Source organism: Triturus cristatus, chromosome 7 (assembly GCF_964204655.1).
Source record: "Triturus cristatus chromosome 7, aTriCri1.1, whole genome shotgun sequence".
Lineage (NCBI taxonomy): Eukaryota > Metazoa > Chordata > Amphibia > Caudata > Salamandridae > Triturus > Triturus cristatus.
In genome coordinates, this window is record NC_140590.1 from 1,450,556,230 (window position 1) to 1,450,581,308 (window position 25,079).

General features: G+C 49.3%; 1 protein-coding gene across 1 annotated transcript in view; it reads left to right on the plus strand.

Annotated features, from left to right (window-relative positions):
- CTNNBL1 (catenin beta like 1) overlaps positions 1 to 25,079 on the plus strand; it is a 460,868-nt gene that overhangs the window by 388,787 nt on the left and 47,002 nt on the right. Inside the window, exon 12 of the mRNA XM_085619195.1 lies at positions 22,581 to 22,678. Within this exon, the coding sequence (XP_085475321.1) occupies positions 22,581 to 22,678 (98 nt within the window). The remainder of the gene's footprint in view (positions 1 to 22,580; positions 22,679 to 25,079) is intronic.

The following is a 25,079-nucleotide window of genomic DNA, read 5'->3' on the forward strand; positions in this document are numbered from 1 at the left end:
TGATGTATGTAAATAACGTTTGTATTCAGTACACATAATCAACACAGCATGAACATCATTTATTTCTGGCCATAAATAACACTCAAAAGTATTACTAGCAGTACTAGGCCCAAACGTGTTCAGATCACATCAGCAATATGCACACTTGGGAAAGATCCTGTTCTATACCCCACCAGCGCCCTTACGCGGTGCAACACCTTGTCCACCCCAGGCCCACCCTGGTAATTCTTACAATTCAATACCACAAAGTTAGAGGGTGCACCCTAGGTCTCAACGATATCAGAAATATGTACATACACAGAATTGTACCACCTTTTAGCAGCAACACGGACCGAGGCCGAGCAAGGAAAACACTAATGTTCAACGTAATGCTCTTTTGGCAAGAAATCAACGTATCATATAAACTGCCGTCCAGTGTCGTGAATCATGGGCGGTTCCCCACTGTTACTCCCCCTCACACACTCACTCCACTCTGCTACGCAGCGGATATCAGACAAGTCTGTATGGAAGCGCTCACACACATGCGCACTCAGCACCCTAATACAGTGCAACTGATACCCAGCAGGTCAACTGGTTCCACACTGCAGTCCCTGCTGGCCCCAAGCCTCCCTTCGCCCTCCAACTCCTCGACAATCCTACACCCATGGATTGGAGACACCCGACCTCCCCCGGGCACTAGGCCATGCGCGGCTGAAGTCACTCTTCGTCAGGGCCCCATGGAAGTAGGTGGGGTAAGCAGAAGGTCAGTTAAGAGGCAGTCGGCAAAAGGGGTTTGGCAGCCGCTCAAAATTCACCCACAGAATGCGGAGCAGAGACGAGCTAAGGGCAATGGACAGTCACACCAAAGGGGTTCCCGAGGGTTTTCTGCACAAGCCCCGTTCTGCGAAGCACGGGGTGGGGGGGTCACACAGTCTCTTGACCTGCCTCCGATCATTCTTGGAAGCTTTCCTCCAGCCCAGTCAGTCATTCTCACCACCCAGGCCAGACCCAGGCAGTACTAACTGGCAACACAGTGTCGTCTGGGAAGGGCAGGTGAGGAGAGGGCAGTTGTTCCGCCGGGCTGAGGACCAAGTAAGGGCACCGTTGATCAATGGAGAATGAAGCAGGGTAGGTCCTCTCGGAAGGAGGAGGCACCCCATCAGGTACACCATGATCAGAGTGGCTCTGAGGCAACCGGCCACAACGTCAGGTGTGTGACAATATGGGTCACACCAGACCATTCCGGTCACACACAACGAAGAGTTGCAAATTCCGTACCTCCTGGAAAAGAGGCACAATGTTCGGTGCACATCGATATTGGTCACACCACATAGCTCTGGTCACACACACAGGCGCAAGTTCAGCAATGCCTCATGAGATAGAATGAGGCACTACTACGGTTACACCCCCACCTCCAAGGGTCGCATCCTTTGAATCAGACAATGTACGCAATGAGCATGCAGGGGTTGTGTCACACGAGAGAGATGCGGCACACTCGACGAACTAGGCCATTCTGGGTCCAACAACTGGTGAATCCACTCCCACCAATGAGACGCTTAGGCAGGCCAAGGTCCCCATGACAAGGGGGCGTTTGCCTTGGATGCGGGCCAGACTTTGGGGCTCCGCACAAGGCAATACAGTCTCCAGGCACAATGATTAGTTCCATGACCACGCCGCGCTACCAGTTGGAATCCAGCAGACGATGTGGGCACTTGAGAGGGCACTGCGCTACAGGTGTCACAGGTAGATGGTGTGGGTCCCTCTTAGGAGATCTTTTATGTCCCTTAGACCTTCGAAAGAACCGGGAGCAAGCTCAACAAGCCCTTGGAGAGCACACATCAGAGTGCCACACTACAGCAGGGATTCGGTCCAGGCCTGCCACTATTCAGGAAGGGCATGCGGTCCCTTTCAATGGCAGTAATCCTCCTTGTGCACAAGGGTCCTCTGGCAAGTGCATCACGTAGTTCCAGGTTCTCCGCTTCCACGTCCCCACAAGCGTATCTCACACCGCGCTGAAGTATGGCAGCAGTAGTTTTACTGGAGTGTGCCTTTAAAGTTGGGGTGGTTGAAAGGATCTTCCTTTGAACCACAGATGTCTCCCCTAAATTTCAGTCCTGTCTGCCATGGGACAATGGGATGCAGATCTTGATCTTTAGTGGGGCCATGATCTGGCCCCAGAGGCCAAGTGCCAAAATCTCTTCCTTCAATCTCTCCAGCCAGCCCACAAATGGTAGAGGTCGGTTGTTCTAGTTGCATGCCCAGTGTTTTATAGCTGTCGCTTGGGAATAACCAGGTGTGCTCCCTCCACCTCCAGTGTGGACTGGAGCCAAGCACCAAGGTTCCCAAAATGTTTTAGAGCACAGAAATGGCCATGTTCTAGTAGTGGCATTTATACATGAATTATGGCAAAGCCACCTTTACTACTGGCAAGGGGTTGTCGCTGCAAATCCAATGATAGGAAACATCATGAGGCTACTCTGCTGCACTCCACTATTGCAGCCTGAGGGGATTTCAACCATTCCCTCATGTTAGCCTATAAGAAGAGCAAACCTCATAAGTAGTGAAAAGACCCATGGGTATTCCTCACTACCTGGGCGGGGGACACATAGGTGTACCGGCCCTTCCTTTCACCTACCACTTGCTTCTCCCTTTAAGACGTACCCTCTGGGTACTCTGGTGGAAGTGAAAGGTCCTCTCAGGAGGGCTATTGACTCGACAGGCCAGTCTGAGTAAATACGCACTTGTGCACATCAGCCTGCAATGGCAGGCTAGACACGTATTTTTTTTTTTTTTTTGGAAACCTTTATTACAGATTTCAAGAGATATACAAGTATGGGCCTACAACCTTCAGGCCGGCCGCTAGTAGACAGTGAGACCATGAAACATATTCATAAACACAAGCAGCAAGCAGTAAAAAGTCCCACAGATCAAAAATCATTTGCGGCCACATTGCCCAAACATCCCAAATGGCGGTTTCATTTTAAATGAAAAAACGAGAAACAAACCCACAAGGCGGCAAAAATCTAGGCAACAGTATGTGCTCCCCTCGGGAGGGCTCTACCAACATACAAGAATAAGAGGGGGGGGAAGGGCAGGGGCAGAAACAAAGTGGTTACGGTAACACAGAATCAAGAGAATGTGCAGACTAGGGAGACAGGGCCGCCGCCAGGTCGGGCGTCAGTGGCGGGGTACAGATCCCGCCGCGGTAGGAGTTCCAAGGGCCCCACACCTTTACCCATTTCCCAGGCTTACCTCTCGCCACATACACAACCTTTTCTCGGAACATACACCAATCCATATTTTCCTTCCATACCGAAATCGTGGGTGACCTCTGGGAGCCCCACAATTGTGCTATGTCACGCTTGGCCACCATATATCCCAATGTCACCCACCACGTTTGCGTCACCGTATAATCAGTTGGCTCCCACACATTCAGCAGACACCTCCTAGCCTCGGGGATCAGCGCAACATGCGTGACCGCTTGCAACACCTCATGCACACCACGCCAGAATCGAGTCACCTCCGGACATTCCCACAAAATGTGGAGGAAGGTCCCTAACATGCCACACCCACGCTTACACATCCCATCCACCGCGTATCCCATGCGCATCAGGCCCGGTCCCGTAACGTAAACCCTGTGGAGTATTTTGAGCTGGACGAAACGAAGGCGGGCCGGTATGGCCACCTCTTTCGGGGAGGCCACCGCAGATACCCAATCCTCGTCGTCCAGCTCCAATCCATCAGCGACCCATGCCTCATGGAGGGCGGCAAGCAGTCCCGAGCGATCGTTGATGAGCTTTTTATAGATCAATGAGATAGTGCCATCCAGTACATGCCCATCTAGCACTCTATCCTCCAAGGGGGAGCACTCCGGGATGGACGCGACCTCCGGGAACACGGAAGACAACGCGTGGCGAACCTGTACATACCGGAAGTACTCCCTGTCATGCAACTGGTATTCCGCTTTCAACACATCAAACGTTTTAAATCCCCCCTTCGTCCAAAGATCGCCCACCCTGCTAATGCCAATCGTGTCCCACTTCTCGAAGCCTTTCGTCGTCCACAAACAACCCAGTCGTTCAGAGGCATACTGTGGCGTCGCCCGGGTCAACCGATCTTTCCACCCCATCGCCGAGTTTGTCGCATGCCACACCCGTACCGCGACCCGTGTCGGACCAGTCAAACGTGCGTCGAGCGATCTGGAGTAGAGCGCACGATTGTAGTCGCCACCCGGCAACAACAATTTGTCCATTTCAAAAGCCGGATTAAGGGCGGGCCCATAAAGCCCGTGGTTTATCACAGCCAGCTGGGAGGCCCAGTAATAACGTTTGATGTCGGGGAGGGCAACCCCCCCATCGTATCACGGGAGCGTCAGCTTCGCGAGGGCGATCCGCGGCCTCCCATCCCAAAACAGTTGGCGTTGCAGACCCTCCACCTCCCGAAAGTAACTAGCCGGAACGACATCCATCGTGTTTTGCAAGGCATATAAAAACCGTGGCAACGACATCATCTTAAACAGCGCCGAGCGGCGAGAGCGGCAAGCGCCTCCAACGCGCCACATCCGCCTTCAAACGTTGGAGGGGGGGGAGTAGGTTCTGTGTGTATCGGGCCGCAGAGTCCAGGGTAATAAAAATACCCAGATACTTAAATCCCTGTTGAGCAACCTGAATAGGACAACCCCGCGGGAGGATAGGGGCCTCCCCTGAGAGGACATATACACAGGATTTAGCCCAGTTGATGACTAGGCCTGAGTTACGGCCAAAGGAATTCAGCACATCCACTAACACAATCAACGATTCACGCGGGGAAGCAAGATACAAAAGAATATCGTCCGCGGAGAGAGAGACTCGATCCTCATACTCAGGAGTCCATCGGAGACCACGAATCGAAGGGTGCCACCGCAGCCACTCCGCCAGGGGCTCCAAGGCGAGCGCAAAGAGGAGAGGCGACAGCGGGCAACCCTGTCGCGTGCCCCTACCCAATTCAAAAGGAGCCGACACTCTACCATTCACCACCACCTGGGCTAGCGGTCCGGAATACAACAATTTCACCCAGCCAATGAATCCCGGGCCGAACCCAAACTTCTCCAGCGTCGCCCAGATATATGGCCACTCAAGCGTGTCGAATGCCATAGTGGCGTCCAGGGACGCCAAGATGGCTGGCTCACGTATGAACGGAACCCTCGAGAGCACCCCATGCAGACGCCGCAGGTTAAGCGCGGTGTTGCTAGGAGGGATAAAACCGGACTGGTCCTAATGGATCAGGTCGCACACCACGCTGACCAGCCGATTAGCCAGCACCTTGGCCAGAATTTTTGGTTCCGCATTCAAAAGCGAAATGGGCCTGTAAGAAGTGACCCGATCACGCGGCCTCCCCTCCTTGTGAATAACCACAATAGTGGCTAGACGCTGGTCCAGCGGGAGGGAACCCACCGCCCGGGCCGCGAGGAACATATCACGAAGATGCGGCGCCAATGTATCCGGCCGCAATTTGTACAATTCAATGGGAAGGCCATTAGGACCCATGGCCTTGCCAGAGGCGACTGAACGTATGGCCAGAGCGATCTCCTCAGACGTCGGGGTCGCGTCCATCAACGATTTATCCTCCTCCGAAAGGGAAGGCAACGCAATATCTTTAAGCAGGTCGCAGGAATCCTCTTCCGAGCGAGAAGATACCGGGGAATACACCCCGCGAAAATACTCTGTGAAGCAATCAACAATTTCACCCGGATCAGTAACATACACACCCTTCACTCTCTCAACCAGCGGAACAACTCGACTCGCTCTCTCCTTTTTATCCAGCCACGCGATCAGTTTTCCAGCTTTATCACCCATATCATACAGTCGCCCCTGCTGCTCCCTACTCAGGCCCCTGGCCGCCTCGGTGACTAGGGCCTTGTAGTCCGCTTGTTTGATCCTGAGAGCATGCAGTTTGTCGTCCGTGACACCACAATCCAGGTCACCCTCCAACTCAGTTATCTCAGACTCGATAAGGGTCACCTCCTCCCGCTCACACCTCTTGGAGTGGAAAATGAGGGACAGGGCCTCCCCCGGAGTACCGTTTTGAACGCCTCCCACAGAGAAACAGCAGACGACACTGATCCCACATTATCTCCAAAATATTGCTCAAGGGACTTAATCAAATCTGCGCGAATCGCGGGATTACGCAGGTACCAGGGGTTGATCGGGACCACCCTCCCCTCCATCCCCGGGACAATATCAAAGTGCAACAAGAGAGGGGAGTGGTCTGAAATACCCCGAGCAAGATGCCGCACCTCCCCGACCCTCCCCGCCTGTGCCGCTGGCATCAGAACATAATCAAGTCTCGAAAGACTACCATGAGCCCCGGAATGAAAGGTGTATTGTACCTGCGCAGGATGTTTTAGTCGCCAACAATCCACCAGACCCAAGGTATCTAAGAGGCCAGACAACCAAGTTTGGGCCCGGGGGAGATCCCTGGGTGGGTGACGATCCTCAGTTCCGGAGACCACAGCATTAAAATCCCCACCAACCACTAAGATACCCTCCGGCAGCCCAAGAAGAAGGCGCCCCAAATCAGCAAAAGTAGTCGTCTGCAACCCCGGCGGGACATAAACAGAAACCAAAACAACTACTTTACCCTCCCATCTACCCACCAGAGCCGTATATCGCCCCCTGTCATCAAGGAGCACCTCGTCAACCTCCAACGGGAGCGAGGTTTTAACCATAATGCCCACACCCCTCGAACCAGAGGTGAAGCCCGAATGGGCCACAAGGCGATAGCCCCGCCTATTCATAGCACAGAAGGAGTTACCTATAAGGTGTGTTTCTTGCAAGAACACAATATCAGGTGAAATCCGTTTCAAGAACTGCAGGACCACCCCCCGTTTTATCCTGTCCCCCAGTCCGTTAACATTCCAGGAAAGAAGTCTCAGTCCCCTACCCCCCATCACAGCCAAAACCAATCTGTCCCCTCCCAGAGGGCACCTTGAATAGAACACAACAATATGTCTGCCTTGTGGTACAAACAAACAATACCCAACCCCAACCCAACATTCCAAACAAAACTCCCCCCTCCCTGCACCCCTGCATGAGACCAAACAGCCCCCCCAACTTGCAGTGTGCCTGTCGCCCCTGCATGAACTAAACTACAAAGACCCCCTAGAGGAGGAAAGAGAACCCCCTCGAGACACACCACAACCTCCACGGGAGGGGAAGCAAAGCACGACAGTCAAGGAACCCTGAGCACAGCCGAAAGGTGGCATCATCAGGAATTAGCCCCAGTATCAATACCGCTGGCCCGGTCCAGTGGGCATTCTCCTCCCGCGGCCCCCAAACCCTCTCGATCATGTCCCCTAGGCAAAGTGTCCAACCAGTCCCCGGCCGTCTCCGGACGGTCAAAGAAATGAGAGCGACCCTCGGACTCCACACGCAGTCTGGCCGGGAAAAGCATCCACGTTCTCCAGCTTAAATGGCCCCTGCACTCTAGAAGCTTGTAAGATCGCATCCCTGTCCCGAAAGTTGAAGATACGGGCAATAAGAGGCCGCGGGGGAGCTCCGACCTTCGGCTTGCCACCAGGAACTCTATGGGCCCTCTCCACCGCAAAGAATTTACTCAAACCTCGAGGCTGCAGACGATGAGAAATCAGATCCTCCACAAAGAGATCCGTCGCCGAATCCTCCAATCCCTCTGGCACCCCGGTAATGCGAACGTTGTTCCTCCGGGCCCGACTCTCGGAATCCTCCAGTCGCCGATCCGTGAGCGCACTGGCCTGCCGGAGCCGACGTACCTCCGTCTGGAGGGCCGCCACCTCAGTCGTGAGGCCCGACGCGGTGTGAGCCAAAGAATCCACCCTGTCATTTGTCTTGGAAAGATCTGCCCTGACAAGGTTAACATCGATGAGAACCGCGTCGAGTTTGTGCGCCAGGGTATCAAATTGTTGACCCACCGAGGTCTTCATCTCCGCGATGGCGCCCATGATGTCCTGCAAAGTCAGATCCGTCGGCAAATCCGGGGCATCTGCGGGGCACTCAGGGGACTTGTGCGACCCGCCGGGAGAACCCTTCGGCAGGGTATAGCGATCCATAATGTTGGCTTGAGTTGCAGCGCCACGCCGGGTCGATTTGGCCCTTGGCCTCTCGCCATCCTGCTTCGTCGCCATCGTCCTGTATCCCGTACACCCACGAGTCCTACCGCGGGGAGCGAACAGTCGAGGCCAAGGACCCCAGAGGTCGCCTCAGAAAGGCGGAGCAGGTCCCCGCAGGGCAGGCAGGGTCCCCCAGCGAGGCAACCACCACACACAGAAGGGCCGTGATCCCACTCGCGACAATGGCAAGAGGGCTCAAAAGCGAAAGTGAAAGTGTGGGGTACGCGACTCGCCAGGCTCGTCCCGCCGTTGTTGTTCACTTCTCCACAGGATCACCCCCCAACTCTAGTCCGGGGTCAGGAGAGGAGCAGGCCGCACACTTCAATCGATGCCCAGCACGGCACACGGGGTCCGATTGAAATACGGAAAACGGGTACCACCTCGGCTCAGGTTCACCAACACAGTCCCCTCAACCAAATCAGGATGAAGACAGGATAAATGTAGGAGGTCGCGGAGGTCCTCGGGAGCCTCGCACCTACGCGGCCATCTTGGTTGCGCGCTAGGCTCCTCCTCTAGACACGTATTTAAGAGCAACATCAATGCAAAGTGCACACCAGCTTTCACTGACAGGCCGAACACGTATTTAGGAGCACCATCAGTGCAAAGGTGCACCCCAGCCTGCTGTGGTAAGCTGAACACGTTTCCAAAGAATCCATCGGCACAAATGCGCTCACCAGCCTTCACTGTCAGGCTGGACCCAGGTCTTAAAACATCATAGGTGCGAGTGCGCACCCACCAGCCGGCCATGGCAGACCGGACCCACGCTTTAGAAACCTCAGGTGAGCACCACTTCCTAATGTGTGTAGGAAGGGCGTGCGCACTTTCAAATTGCACTTACAGTAGGAAAGTGCCCCAGGCCCTAAGGCCCTAACAAGAGAATCGGCCAGACTCGGAAAGTGTCTTAATAGGGAGAGCCAGTCCCTAGGTAGGGAAAACCCACATGGAGGCTCATCCCTACCCGGGCAGTGCACATGCAAATGTATAGTCGCGGCCGGCATTAATCGCGGGAGGGGGTCGTGCTGGGATGGAGGTGGGGGTTAAACTAATACATTCTTGTTTTTTATTAAATGTACTTGTCCGCGGGTCCTGCGTTTTCACTGCTCCGGCTCCTGCTCCCCTGCCTCCGGCAGGAACAGGAAGCAGCCATCCTCCCTCCCCTCTCCTCCCCTAAGCCAATCACAAAGCTGCAATGGCAGCGTTGTGATTAGTGGGGCGCCACTCAGCCAGGCGCCTATGGGGAGGACATTTTCTCCATGTAGGCTGCATTGCAGCCTGCATGGGGAAAGGGCAGAGTGCGCATGACTGGTTTTAGGCGGCCCCAGAGGGCTGACCAAACTAGTCATGCTCACTCAGGATTAGGCACACCACTCCTCTGCCCAGTCCTGCTTATAGAGCAGCCCCACCCACCCACCCACAACCAAACACTTCTGCGTTCTCGCACTGCGAGAAGACAGTAGGATGTAGTTCCTCTGCCCTAGTGGAGGAGCCGCCCCTGCAGATGTACCTACCCGGCCATTCACCTACCCCGGTTTGGTGGTAGTGTATGGCCCCCTCTGGGTTGACTATGGAGTGAGACCCGCCAACCTGAGTATGAGACATTTTGGACAGGCTATTCAGGTAAGTGGCACAATCAGTTGAGCGTCCCCCTATTAGCCAGTGTCGCACCTGCCTCGGGTACTGCCCCGATGACTCGAGGTAGCCGGTTGGACCGCCACAGTCGGATCGTTGGAAACCCATAACCTGGACGGCGAACAGAGGTCCCTGTACAGCTCTATGGATGCAGTTTGTCTCGGAACACTATCTTGGCAGTCGGAGTAAAGTTGTTGGAGTCGGTGGTCTTTCAGCAGTCGGTCAGAGTGCACGATGCATGCATCGTAATCCGGCAGTCAGACAGAGCACTTCGTAAGAGACCTTCGACGGTCCGACCACATCTGATAGGAACACAGAAGCCACTCCACTGGCATCGTAACAACCCCTTAGTTAAGGATTGGATGCACTGGCAGGCAGTTTTCACCCAAGTTAAGAAATGGAACCACCCTGAAGGTAACTTTTTCCTTGCTTTGTTGTACTGCTCTCCTGCCTTTCCTGCTGGTTGAGAGGACTGCCTCCTGGGAGCATGCTTCAACCATGAAGACAGTTTTGCCTAAGGCAATCAGTCTCACTGCTGCAAGTGACAGATTACTTTTCTAAGTGTGCACTAGTAATTGAGACTAATGAATTGCTCCATCCAACTAAGACTATTTTCCCATCCCTTAGCGTTTTAGCCGTTACCTGGATTGTGTAAAGACTCCATGTACTCTGGCTGGCAATTGTACGTTTTGCTTGTGATAAAGAAGGGCAAACAAATTAAGAAAAGATACAGCAACCTATTCGTGAACTCATTATTTTATCATTAATTGTTCGGGTATTGTATTAAGCTTAGTTTTTTAATTTCGTGTGAAATTTGGTGCCAGCTGGAGAGTTAAGACACAGGGCACGAAGTATTTAATCAGTTCTGGCTCTTGCATCACGCTCCCTCCAATAACTCTCTCCCAAAGCGCACACTATCCCCTTCCCACAACCCACTAACACACTGCCTGTTCCGCAGATCATCTGCGGTTCTCTCTTCAGACCACAGCACTTCTTTCCCACTGTTTTGCATCGCTGTTTCACTCGGCAGGTCTCTGTATCCCTGCACACATCTCATTCCCACCAGTACCCACATCTCGTTCCTCCTCTTCTCACTTCCGTCTCATCCCTGGCTCTTTCTCTCTCAATATCCATCCCTCGAAGGGGTTCTCTTTATCTTTCTCTGGCTTCACAACTACTTTGAAACCCTCTCTCCCCCTCTCAGACTTATACCCGGCACCCTTTGTGTTTTGTACTTTCTCATCAATTGTTCTTCGTAAATTATACTCTAGTGTTCCTGCCAGTGTTGTTCCTTCTTTCTCCCTTGTATTGCGCCTGCTAGCTTCCCTCCCCTGCGTACCATCACTGTCTCCCTCTTTCTTTCTTCTCTTTTCTCTCTCTTGGGCTGCTGTTTAATTGGCTCTGCATTAGTATTCCGGCCCTGTGTGAGGGGGCGCGCGCGCACACTTGTCCTCGCACACGGTCTCGCTCTCTCCTGCCAGGCAGCTGTCCATTAGAGTGAAATATCTGGACAGGGTGGGGAGGGGAGAGAAGGGAGCGAGGGCTGGAAAACAATGCGCGCCGACAGGGAAGTGCAGTGCTAGGGCTCGCGCGGGCCTCCGGCTGCCGGTGCAGCAGCAGTCACTGTGCTGTTCGCGACAGATTAATCTGCGCCTCGACATGTCACCGCCGGAGACGAGAGCTGTCTAATTAGGGACTTCTCCAAACCACTGTGTGTGTAAACGGCCGTCCCTGGCTACAAATGAATGGGAGTTGGGTGCAGGGGGGTGCTTTAAGCCCACGTCTCTGGTGGGATACCAAACACTCCCCTCATATTAAAGCAACCATCCTCTTTTTAAATTTGGTGAATAAAAAGAGGAAGTGGTCATCACAACCTCCCCTTTTTTAACAGACTTTCAGAGGCGTTGCTTGTGCCCAGTGACCTGCCTCAGTGGCGCACATTTTACCAATCTGAGGCGGCCTCTCCAGGGTTTAAGCAGATGGGCTGCGCACTTATGTTTGCATTAGGTGCACCAATTCTGTTTCTGTCGCGATTTGACGTGAACGAAAATGAATATCGCGTTGTCTTTGAAGGTCGAGCCGCCCCATCTCAATGTTTGTAGTTATTATGTTTTTCCATATGTTCGTTCATTCCCTAGGGCAGTGTCTCTGATTTTGCAGCGTTTGTGCGGTGAGAGGTACGTGTACGTGTTTTAAAAGAGCTTAAACATAAAAATGGATTTGTGTGTTTTTTGTTGTTATATGGTAAGTCTTTACAATTTATACAATAAAGAGAAATACATTGGAGTTGAAAATTCCAGCGCACATAAGATTTAAATGGTTGTGTTTTAGGAAACCTATCTATTCCCAGAGTTCAGTGTCAGCTGGGAAGAAACAAGGGCTGGGTCCAGCATTTGTACCCTGAAAGGACTCTTGGGCAAGGCCACTCTGGACTTTGCCTTCAGGGACTCCATGATACTAGTATCACCAGAAAAAGCATGTAAAACATGCCGGATGCCGAGAGATATTTCGGCATTTGCATGCTTGGAGTGTGTCAGAGCACACCGAAGCAACCATAGAATCACCCAAGTTAAGGCTACACAAGCTACCTAAACAAACATGGCAATTTAACATAGCATAGCTGCTACCTGCTTTCAAATTTGAATAGCAGCACAGAAGTCAGGCTTACTGTAGTGAACAAGGCTGACGTTTGAAGAGTGAGGGTTTGATGTCTGGCCTACGAGTGAAGAGCACTCTTGTTTTATTTCAGAAAGTCTTGCTGTTATTCAGTTGTCCTTAATGTGGGGTAACATTAACTGTGTGTGAGTCTCAGTTCTCCATGTTAGTCAAGTCTGGTGGCTTAGTGGACCAATGCCACCACCGTAGGGGCATGTGTTCGACCTCATGGTCACAGGTTCAAAACCTGGTGGGTTCACCTAGCCTTTCATCCTTCTGAGATCGATAAAATGAGTACCATTGAGTAGGGTAACAGTACACATCTGTTGCTCAGCGCAAAGATACCCTTGGGTGAAGAAATGCACGTTATGTTTACATCAGTGTTGGACATAGTAAGTAAATCTCACATGACCGTTCTGTAAGCTTCCTGATCCTTCTTGGGAAATGCCAGTCTCACTTAAAGCCAGATTCGTAGTCCTCACCACTACAGAAGGTGGACCGACCAAAGATTCCCCCAGATCCTAAAGGCTTTTTCGTCATTATGTAATTGCCATTAGATTGGTGCAACCACTCAACCTTTAGCTGTTTGATACATTTTGTGGGTATGCCTGGATCTTGCTGGTCGTCAAAGCCCAGAATATGATGTGTAGTGCACGTTTGAGATGGCTGGAATCACTGGTGTGAGGTGAGAGAAGCGGAAGCACTTGGGTAGCTTTATGCATGAATTGTATCGAAAAGTAATGCAGATTATTAGAGATGTTGTATTGTACCGTGCTGCATAGGGGCCCCTTCACATTCTTACTGGTATGTGATGTAAGAATCAATCAATCAGTACATTTGTAGAGCGCACAACTCACCCGTGAGGGTCTCAAGGCGCTGGGCGGGGGGTGGGGGGGGGGGGGGGGTTTGCTACTACTGCTCGAACAGCCAGGTCTTGAGTCTCCTGAAGGCCAGCAGGTCCTGGGACTGTCGTAGGCGGATGGGGAGGGTGTTCCAGGTTTTGCGGCGGGGTGGGAGAATGATCTGCTGCCGGCGGTTGCTCGACGGATGCGGGGGACGGTGGCGAGGTCAGCGGAGCGAAGATGGCGGTTCGGGGTGTAGAAGGTGAGTCATTCGTTGAGGTACGCTGGTCCGGTGTTGTGGAGAGCTTTGTGAGCGTGGGTGAGGAGCTTGAAGGTGATCCTCTTGTTGACGGGGAGCCAGTGTAGGTCTTTCAGGTGGGCTGTGATGTGGCTGTGGCGGGGGATGTCGAGGATGAGGCATGCAGAGACGTTCTGTATGCGTTGTAGTCGTTTCTGGAGTTTGGCTGATGTTCCTGCATAGAGAGCGTTGCTGTAGTCCAGTCTGCTGGTGACGAGGGCCTGGGTGACTGTCCTTCTGGTACCGGTGGGGATCCATCTGTAGATCTTGCGGAGCATGCGGAGGGTGTTGAAGCAGGAGGAGGAGACAGCGTTCACTTGCTGGGTTATAGACAATGCGGAGTCCAGGATGACTCCCAGGTTGCGTGCGTGGTTAGTGGGCGTCGGTGCAGCTCCCAGTGCGGCTGGCCACTATGAGTCATCCCAGGCAGAGGGGGTGGATCCAATGATGAGGACCTCCGTCTTGTCTGTGTTCAGTTTCAGGCGGCTGATCATCATCCACTCGGCGATTGCCTTCATTCCTTCGTGGAGATTGGATTTGGCGGTGGTGGGGGGCATTGGTGAGGGTATCGTCGGCGTATGAGACGAGGTTGAGGTCGTGCGATCTGGCGATGTTGGCGAGCGGTGCCATGTAGATGTTGAAGAGTGTCGGGCTGAGGGACGATCCTTTTCGGTACGCCGCAGATGATCTTGGTGTCTTTAGAGTGGAATGCGGGGAGGTGGACACTCTGGGTTCTGTGGTGAGGAAGGAGGTGGTCCAGTCCAGTCCAGTGCTTTGTCGCTGATCCCTGCGTCATGAAGGCGTGCGCGGAGGGTGTGGTGGCAGACGGTGTCGAAGGCAGCCGAGATGTCCAGGAGGATGAGCGCCGCAGTTTCTCCGTTGTCCATCATGGCCCTGATGTTGTCGGTAGCGGCGATGAGGGCTGTTTCGGTGCTGTGGTTGCTGCGGAAGGAAGTGCTTCTTAGTTTTATGTCTATACTGAATGTCCCCGCCTTTGCCCACGCGGGATCAATGACCTGTTCAAGGCCTGTGAAAGCATTCATTGATTCTAATAGTGTGAGCCAACTTTTCCCCCAAGCCCAATTTAAATCTGTTCGATGTAAGATTCCCTCCCTGGTTCTTCTACCTACTTTTATATGAAGGTTCATTCATTCCTCCCGAGCACATCACTTCATTGTTATGTAGAGCAAAATTGCAGTCAGGTGAGCCTTGGGGGGGGTCATGCTCTGTAGTGAGCAGTACAAGGTCGTCCACAAGGAACTCACACACCTGCAAACCGTTCCCAAATTGTCACAGGAGAGCACCAACTTCTACCCTGCATGATTGCAAACATGAAGCGCTCGGACTAGTGTCACGATCTAAAGGGTGTAAAAAGATTTCTCAGCCCATAGGGACTCGCCCGTGAATCTAGCGACATTGAGAGAAAATATCTTATCAGAAAATGTGAGTTATAAATCACAAAGCCAATGGTAACCAACAGGCAGAATACATTCCTAGGTCCGCTTTCTGAATGTCCCCAAATTGTCTTTCGCAAACCAGCCAGCTGCACTGTCTGGTAGGCTTCGAACTAAAATTAATAACAAAAAGGAAAGCAGGCATTTTGGCAAAAGACGTTCTTATACACCCTCCATCTGCATTTAAGCTTTACATGAGCCGAGATAATGACCTAAACTCCCAAAATTTGTACCTAAGGAGAGCTGAAACCTATTTGGTCCCCGTACCGACCGACCCAGCTAATCTACACTTCACTTTGTAATAAGGAATGTACAGTTAATCGTTGAGATTTAATGAGTAGTGTTTTCTGAAGACTGTGTTCCCGAAATGGTGCATCACCCATGAAAACGAATCAACCGCAAACATTTTTGAAAACTGTAGACCAGAGATAAACTAATTGAGGGTGACTTGGATCACAGCACTCGCAACCCATATTACCTTGCAAATACTGGAAAAATGCAATGGGTAAAACAGCAGCATTCTGGGCCTTTGTCACATGTCCTGCCAATCTGTTTTCCTATACTTCAACAGATAAAAACTGTACACCATGAGTGCGGATAAGGCTATTGTATGAAAGAGGAACTAGCCAAAACAGGAGCCATTTTTCGAGGACATTGTCGGGACTTAGTGGCGATTTTTGCCCTTTCCTTTCCTGTACATGGTGCTCACCATACATCTAGTACCATTTTTTATCTAGAGAATTCTGGGAATGTGAGATGGTATGAGATTTGACGTTGGCTGCACATTTTAGGGTTTTCTGCTACATGAATCTGAGGAAATGAAAGGATTTTTTTTTTTAGATTAGCTGTTTGCTGGTCGTTCTCAGTGACAAAAATTGATGGAATATCCGCATATGTCTCCTTACTGGAGCCCCACGGAGTCTCAAGGTTTGGGAAATATCTGAGTCTGATAAAGATTCATGGATGCCAGGCAACCCTGGGCCCAAATACTGCAGCCATTTCAATTGCCATTCCTTTGGTGAGAGTGCCATCAACACTTCATTAAAAATTTCTAAGTGGTACTAATAATGCCCATTCTTCAACTTGGGTTCTTGGGTACAATTACAACATGCGTTGCTCTCTTTAATACCCCTGTTTGCTTTCATTTTACTTTCATTGCCAAGTGATGCATGATGGGGCTACAATTGTTTTTCGGCAATAGGACAGTTGTTAGCTGTATGTTATACAGAGAGTTGAATAAACAGTGTCAGTTGTGTATCTCTGTGACCAGACGAGATTGAGATATGTAACAATATATCCCTTTCGTAGCTCGGCCTTTGATATGAATAGATGTTCATTTTGTTACACGTTGACATTAATCGCAAATAGTTTCTTTGGTGGGGGGGGGGGGGGGGGGGGGAGGAGTCTTAACCTTTCTAAACGAATGACCCCAAGCTGATTTCAGAATGCTTTATAGCATGCAGAAATGTATAGATTGTCAGTATCACCTATGGGTTTCATACTAAATAGCAGATAGATACCAAACAACAACAACAACAACAAAAAAAAGTTTTCCCATCTCTGGGAAGAGGGAAGGTTTAGCACAACAATCCTAATCAATTTTTTGAAAGAAGAAAAACATGTTTTGCCTTAATGTGACTATTTTCTCTGACCACTCTCCAGAAATAATAGACGCTGGGATCTTTTACAATCCACAGCATGATATAAAAAAAAAACAGAAATCAGGTTTAACCGTCATTATATTTTATAGGAACTAAGATATGAAGGATAAAGTCTTTATTTTACATATGACAATGAAAAGAGCTGAATCAAAGGCTGGAGGTTTGGGAGTTTACATTGTAGTTTTTTATATGCCTTATTCCGTTTGCGCCCCGCTTTGATACCATAACCTAAAAAAAAAATGAATGCACTGCCGAAGACTCCTCAGAACATGCAAGCCGCACACCCTCGATCAAGCTTTGGTTGGAGGAACTGTCGGAAATAAAATGTAGACGAACATTTGTATTAATGCTTGCTTAAATGTAGATTGGTGTTTGCCTTGCTTTAAATTGTGTTTTATCTAACGCTGTTGTGTTGCTTTGTACTTGTATGTACAGCTGCAAGTTCACTATGGTTTGTGGAGATCAAATCTTCTATTTAGCACATGGTTACTTCCATAGATTGTGATCATCTATTTGACAAATGCATCATTTAGGTTAAGAAATAATCACATTTTAAGATGCATCCATATGTCAAATAGTAATGTAATGCAAATGTTTAAAATAATGCATATGTAATAAAAACATCGACTCCTTACCATCCATAAAAGTCACATTCACATGATTTGTTTAACACAAACAGGACAGGTAGTAGTGTTCCCTGTAAAGGGAAATGTCCGCACCTTCACTAAGTAAACAGTCGTCTTATGATCATAGGACATATAGTGTTTAAAGGATTTTTGTTCTTTCTTTTAAAATATCTATACACGGGTGCTCGAGTAACCCAAAACACCTACCACCAAAAGGTGTTGTCAGCACACCTAAGTGTGCAACCAAATTTAACAAAGAAACTAAGGCATATACAGCACATCGTTAACCATTATTAAAATCCTCTGGGTATATATAACCTTTTCTCACAGACAAAAATAGTTCAATTATATAATTCGAGACATTAATCCAGAAGAGTCAGTCGGTCCTCTTGCTATTCAGCAGTCTTTATTGGAGTCATAGAAGAATAAACAAAATTCCAGCACACAATTTGCCTGCCGGCACGTGTTTTGTCTTATTCTAAGACTTTGTCAAGGCATGGAAATAGAATCGAGCACCAGAATAACAACCGGGCCCAAATAAAAAACTGTCAGAATCCACAGTCTATCAATAGACGCGCTCATGAATCAATTCTTACATTCAATACAGCTGTTCTCCCCTATGTATTCTGTGGAGACTGTAAAAGCATCACTGTCCAATGTTAATAAACATCTCCCATTAACATCTCAAGTGGTCCAACCATTGTACGTTGAGACCTTCTAGGTACGTAACGAGTGGCCGATCCGCTAACCTCGCAAATAACAAACCTACCCATGATTTTATCAATAATGTCATAGAAGATGTTGTAAGTGATGTAATATGTGTGTTAATTAGCCGCGCATGGCAAGGGCGCCAGTTATAGTTGCTTTAGGGCACCAGTTATAGCTACTTGAGATAACTATGCCAATAACTGGAGAATTCCTGTATTTTTTTTTGTTTTTTTTTTTGTTTAGGTCAAAATGTTACGTTGTTACTGAACATTTCACCCAACTATAATGTTACTTTAACCTTTGGTTTTTCGAGTGAATTTCTAGCATTTAAAAAAAATTTAAAGTAATATTTTCTTACCATACATAAATCCAAACCCCCCCATGGCTCCCCTCGCCAAGCCTTAATTGGCTATGGGGAGCCCGTGCTTTTTTTTTTTTTTTTGCTGTGGGTTTTAGGATTCTTTTGAGAATTTGTGGCAAAATTCCTTTGGATCAGTGAGTCTTTAACATAATTTGGTTGGGGTTCTCCACCTCATTTATAAGAACATCCACTCATGTCCCGCTATACGTCCGTCCATCACAAACCTCTAGATGACTGTGGTTAGCATTTTTTTTAAAAGGGAACCGTAGAAAAAGGTGTTCCTTAAGATACTTCTTGGCTCTCAATAAACATGTTAGTTTCTGACTTTTTCTCAGCCTTAAGTTCATGAGGAAATTTGTTTAACCATATATTCATGCTGACCATTCAGAAAATTATTCATGCTCATTGTCATCGGGACTGGATGGTTGTGTTAGATCTTTATGATGCATACCTTCTCATTCCTATTTGGGATTGTCATATAAAATGTTTCTTTTTTACTATGAAGGGCAATCGTTTGCTATACGATATCCTTCCCTTTGGTCTCCTACCTGTTCAAAGCTTGTCACCATGGTGATTTTGGTGACGTTCTTCACATATAAAGGATTCGGATCTGGCCTTATTTAGATGACTGGCTAATTAACATCCGCTCTCAAAATACTTCCTTACAACACCTGCTAGGTGCGATTAGATTATGTCAATAGACAAGAAAAGCTGCACACTCATAGCAGTGCATAGATTGACATTTATTGGTCAGATGTTCAAGCCTCTCCTCCCCTGGAAAGCGTTCATAATATTTGACACATGGTAGACCAGTTTTCCTTCAGTCCTCTAAGAAGGCTTTGATGATGACTGCTTGGATATACGACTGTTTTTTATTGTCCATCAGGCATCTACATATGAGATTGTTTAAGTTCCATCTAGGAGGCAAGTGTATCCAGTCCTATGGCAACCTTTTTTGATTCAGCCATGGCACTGTTGACCTCGCCCATAGATGCTCCTCAGCAGAGAAACAGGTTATCCTCCAGGTACTCCTTTCACTGTAGTGAGAAAAGCATCTTTCTTGGGATTGGGCCGATCTAGGGAGCTGATCAGTCATTGCTCTGTGAATCTAGAGGTGTTATTGCATATTTAATCTTGAACTCTGAAACGTTTCTTTCCAGTGCGAGATCAGCTCAGGTTCAGATCCCTTTAAACAACTCCTTAATGCTGTGCATCAACAAAAGAGTAACATAGTGTGAAGTTGCATAACTTTTTTGCACGTTTAGTGTGATATATGACTTGCCAGTGCCTCCTGTGACTTTTTCTTCCACAAGGGTTTAGCTCGCATACAAAAAGTCATATGAGATACAGACAGTCGACAAATTCAAGCACAAGATGTCTCTTTGCGAAACATTATCTACATGAACCAGTTTTCTGTGTGCGAAAATAAGCTAAATTGCGTAATGCACAATTTCACAAATTTAATGTCTTGCAAATTTTGCCTGCGTACGTTAAATTTTGCTGGGGCATAAAACAGAGCCAGTGTGCTGTGCTTAGAGACAGTTAATCTGTTGCATAGATCAAATAAAGGGGGTATCAGCATCTACTCTTGTGAGTTCCTGAATCTCTGGTCGGACAGAATAAGCAGGCTGTAAACAGAGAATCATAAGCGGGAAATCCATCAGGTACGTGTGCCATATTTGTGCTCTGTAGGTGAACCTCATAGCTTTAGGTCTCAACAGAAATGCCATCCGTTGTGCTGAGCTAAATTTGTTTATAGCTAGCGTTTTCAAGGTGGATCCTCAAAGACTGAATGATTCATGTTCATTATACTTTTCTACCCTTTTCAATCTTATCAAAAGTAGTTCAGTACATTGTAGAATGTCCTGTGTCATCCTCCTTACCTTTAGTAGGCTGAGGAAACCTTTGGAACTCAGCATTGATCCACTTTGGCCCCTGCCAGTTTGAGACGATTTGTTTTTATTAAATGTCTCCTCCATTTTGCGCTCAAATCGAAGGTTCCTGTGCTTGCACGCCTGAATATTGAGCAGAAAGCTTTAAGGTCCCAAGTCTTTGTTAGCACATTATGGATGTGTCGGATGCTAGTAACAAGAAGGCCTTTCGCTAAAGCAGTGTATTTCAGATGATGGCAAACATTTTCCTAGTGGTGTTTACTTGAAGGAATTGAATCCTTCATTTCTATTTGCAGAGAGCACAAGTCTTTAAGATACCTCACTGCTTATTCATTAAATTCTCTGTTTCTAAAGAAGCGGAGACTTTCTGTAAGCGGCCTATCCCTGGTAGGTTTCAAAGTTCATTAAAAATATTACACTTTGAAGAAAAAATCTCTTAAGAATTTAGAGGCTCTAAAGCTGCTGCTTGTGTTCTTCTTAGAACAGTCCGTTGCACTTGTGAGCATTTGGAAAGCATCCTTTGGCTGCCGATTCACACGTTTGCAATAACACTAATGTATTGACAGAGTAGTGAAGATTAGGTCATAATTTAAACGAGGAATCATGCAAAGTTTTCGGATACATGATTAGTTTCGTGAAATGCTGCTTTGGAAGTGGTTCAAGATGAGGACTCTGTTGAAGGGAGAACCCACGAGAAGAACAAGTTACTTACCTTTGGTGTTCATCTTTTTGGTGGCTATGCATCTTCTGACGATTGCTCTTTGTGCTGAGGGCATGTCGCTCTTCAGTAACGTACTGTCAGACAAATATTGTTTTGTTTCCGATTTTTAGTATCGCTTCGATGTTTTTGTCCTGACCTCTGTAGTGCATAGCTGATAAAGTAGATGTACAATTGTTTTTTGTACAGTAATGTTGCTGGGCAGAGATTGGCGGCAAGGCTAATCCCAACCTTCTAACAAGTTTTCTCTAGGGGCTCCAACAAATGGGAAGAGCAGCCAAACCAATGCCCCTGAAGTTCAGGGTGATCCCAAGGTGTGAAGTTAAGTCCTTGTGATCACACCTAAGAGCACGTGTGGAGTATTGTGCGGCGTTTCTGAAATCTGAGCCTTTTGAATAGCAAGACTTTTCGCATAATACAGTGGCGGATGCTGCCAGTCAAAACTGGTAGGGCGGCGCAGTGGGGTGGAAAATTAAAATAAACACTTAACTGCCCCTCCACTCCCTTTGCCGGCTTCCTCGTTCCTCCTGCTCCTCTCATCCCAGAAGTGCATGGGCCTGAAACCACAGGCTCCCCACCCAATCCAGACTCTGCTCTCTAGCATGAGAGGTCTGAGAGACCTGGTTTGCCGCTCAGACAGTGCCTGGTAACCTGTGGCTTTTCTCCAACTGGGCTGTGTAACACAGCTGGGTTGGAGAAACATAAGATTGCATGTCTGTCTGGCCAGCCTGAGATGCCGGCCAAACTGACATGCGCACTTATAGACCAGGGGTGGCACATATAAGCAGCTTCATGTCTTCATGTCAGGATATTGGATGGAGTTGCAAAAGAGACTGATAGCACCACCTGCCCTCACATGGGAGTTATTGCAAGAGTTTCCAGGTCCTGTCTGGCGCCAGGGGAGATTAACAGGGTGTGGAATCAGTGATTAGCGTATCCACCGGAAAACACATTACCATAGATAAGGAAGCAGTAAAAGTTAAAACTACGACTTCAACCAAGGGCATGACAAAAAATCTCTTTCCTAATTTTTCTAATCACGTTATGGGACAGAAGAGGGAGCAAATTCTCAACTGCTAGCCAGTATGGAAAGCAAGTCTTTTGTGTGCACACAAGCACTTCACTGTGATACAATTGTTTTTGGTTATTGATTGCCTTGGTTTAAAAACCTATCCGTTGAAGATATTTGAAGAAAAGTTCGTAGGTACATTTATTTATTGCTAGCGATAAAAGGACAAGAACGGCATATTTGTATGCCAATATTGTTTTGATTTTTCCGTTGTTATTAACTTACTTCGAGAGGTGTTGCGTTCACAGACCTAATTTTGAAGCACTATAAATAATAAATGTTCTTGCTGTTGCATTAAATTGTGCTCATTGTAATGACCTCATAAAGCTGAAGGTCTTTTGTGTGTTGATGTGAAACCTTGGACCAAGGTTTTTCTAATTCTGGTATCAGTGTTAATGCCTCAGTTTACTCACACCGAACAAATTGTACCTCTCGCTTCTGAATAAATGATTTGTGGTGGTATTAAGAAGCTTCAGATGTCCATGGTTGGTGTATAAAAGTTAATACAAGACGCAGGATGTGTCAAGAATGAGGTCTCTGATTGTTTCTGTCTCCTTTCTCAGAGCATGTCTGTTCAATCATGGCCTCCCTCCTTCGGAACTTGAAAGGCCAGCAGAGAACAAGGCTCCTCAATAAATTCACGGAGAATGACAGCGAAAAGGTGAGTCCATTTGGCCCCACTCCAGTTGTTCTTTATTCATTTAATATAAAAAGGGAAATATTGCTCTCCATGCTCAACGCCTCACACCACATTCACTGTGTTTACATAATTTTTTTAAGAGTTAGCAACTTCCCAGAGCCCAGGACTGCGGAGAGGCCTGGCAACCGCATGCGTCTCAGCCAATCCAGATGCTGCTCCAGCAGCGGCAGGTTTGGGTAGAGCAGGGATACTTGCCGTTCATTAAGAGACCGGGGACTGCGGCATGGATCAACCTTCGCTCTCCTAATGTGCAGCCAGGGCGAAGCCTAATGCGCATGTCCGGGCTGGTCGCAAAAATTCTCTGCCCTATACCAACATGTGCATTTGTGCTGTGCGCTCACCTTGACCAGACCACCCCTGTGATCATGATGTCATGATGACAATTGAACCTACTGCCCCTCCCCACCCCCTTCAGAGCTGCTGACTCCTGATTAATTTTAAAAGGTATCTATTGCAGCTTGTGAATATTGAACAGCATCAGCAGTGAGTTGTGTTGGGGGCCTCAATATTAGTGGGGCAACGCCCTAGCGCCCTAATGGATGCACCGCCACTGTGGGCCTGTATAGTTGGAACATTGGTTTAAGTACACCTAACCACCAGAAGTCGGAAAAATACTACTTGTATTACATTTGAAGTGAACACAATGTATGTATGTATTTTTGTATATGGTATTTCTTTAGCGTTAACCTAGCCAAAAGGCAGCAGAGTGCTGCACATGATCAAAGACAAGCATAAAGTCAACTTGGTATAGGGGAGGTAGCTGGGTTGAGGACGTTTAATGCACTGTGGTATAGTGCTCTTTAAAGAGGTTAGTCTTCAACTCTTTATTGAATTGGAGCAGTATAGGAGTGGTCCTGATGGATATCTGGATGTTGTTCCAGATCCTGGGTGCATCGATGGAAAAGGCCAGCTGCATTGTTTTCTCTGTGTTTTTTGCACATCTTAGTTTACAGTCTAACAGTCCCTGGGCTGTGGGTGTGCTGAGAGCCAACAAAGATGGTAGACCTGTCTACAAGATCAGCTAGGGGGCGGTGGTGGTGGCTTTGTAAATTATGCATCTGAAAGAAACACGTTAGTTAGATTCCTCACCTTAGAATATCCCCAGGCGTCAGACTGGATCCGGAAGATTTTTGTAGCAATACCCCTTGCGCGTCGCTAGGCATCGTCTGCGGCTCCGCGTCCGTCGTTGGCGTCGTGCGCCGGAATGACGTCGTCGGAGTACTTAGACGCCGCCCTCGCGCGCTGACGTCAGTTCTTCTTTTTTCCGCGCCAGTAAGTGCCGATCCGGGAGAGCTACCCCTTTAGTCATTTTTTGACTAACTTTTTTGACTCTTTTTGGTCACTTTCTCGACTCTGGTGCCGGTAGGATGCCTGGTTCCAAGGCCTGCGACGACTGTCACCGACTGATGTCGGTGACCGATCATCACCGCCGGTGCCTGTACTGTTTGGGCCTTGACCACGGCGCGGAGTCGTGCTCCGATTGTATGGCCCTGACCTCGAAAGCTAGGCGGGAGCGGTCCCGTAAGCTTCTCAAGCTTCGCCACTCGGCTCCGCGCCCCTCTCGATCCCGGTCCAGGAGGAGGTCCAAGGATCGGTCGCGGAGCCGCCCTCGCCATCGTCGCTCGTCTGGCTCAAAGTCTTCGGGTAAGTCGAAGCGCTCCAAGAAGTCCAAGAGGCGACACCGCTCTCCGGACTCCCCTCGCCGGTTGCGCGGCTCGGCCGAGGGTCAGGGTGGTTCCACCCCCGCGGCTCCGCCGGAGCCGCAGGCGCCGCGCACGTCCCCATACCCGCCGGTCCCTGGGACTGACGCGACGCCGGCGGAGGTCAGTGCCTTCCTCTCGGCCATGAGGAGCCTGGCCCCGCCGTCGACTCCCGCTGGCGCGCCTTCGGGCCCCACGGACTCGACTGGGCGACCTTGCGCGCCGGCGGCTCCGGCCCCGGCGCCGTTGGAGGCTCCGGCCCCGATGCCGCAGGTTCCCGAGGGGCCCAGGCCTGGTCCCCCGCCGACGCCGGTCGACCTCGTCACGCCTCCTCCGCCGGCGTCAACACCGGTGCCACCTCCGACGCCGACTCCGGTCGACGTCGGTCCCCGGTTCAGCCCCTGTCCGGTCCCAACGCCGGTGCGGCGCCGCTCGACGCCGCATCCGACGCCGCTAGAGACACATTTGTCTATCGACCGGCTCCGATCATTCCTCCTGTTTACCAGGAATCGGATGACGGGGGCGACTGGGAGGGGTCCGTGGACCCTTTGGCCCTTCAGGGCCATCTTTCACAGGACTGGGCAGATGAACTGGGGGAGGCCAGTGGTTTGGATACCTCACCGGACACTGGATTCATCTCTCCTCCGACTGTGGCTTCGGAG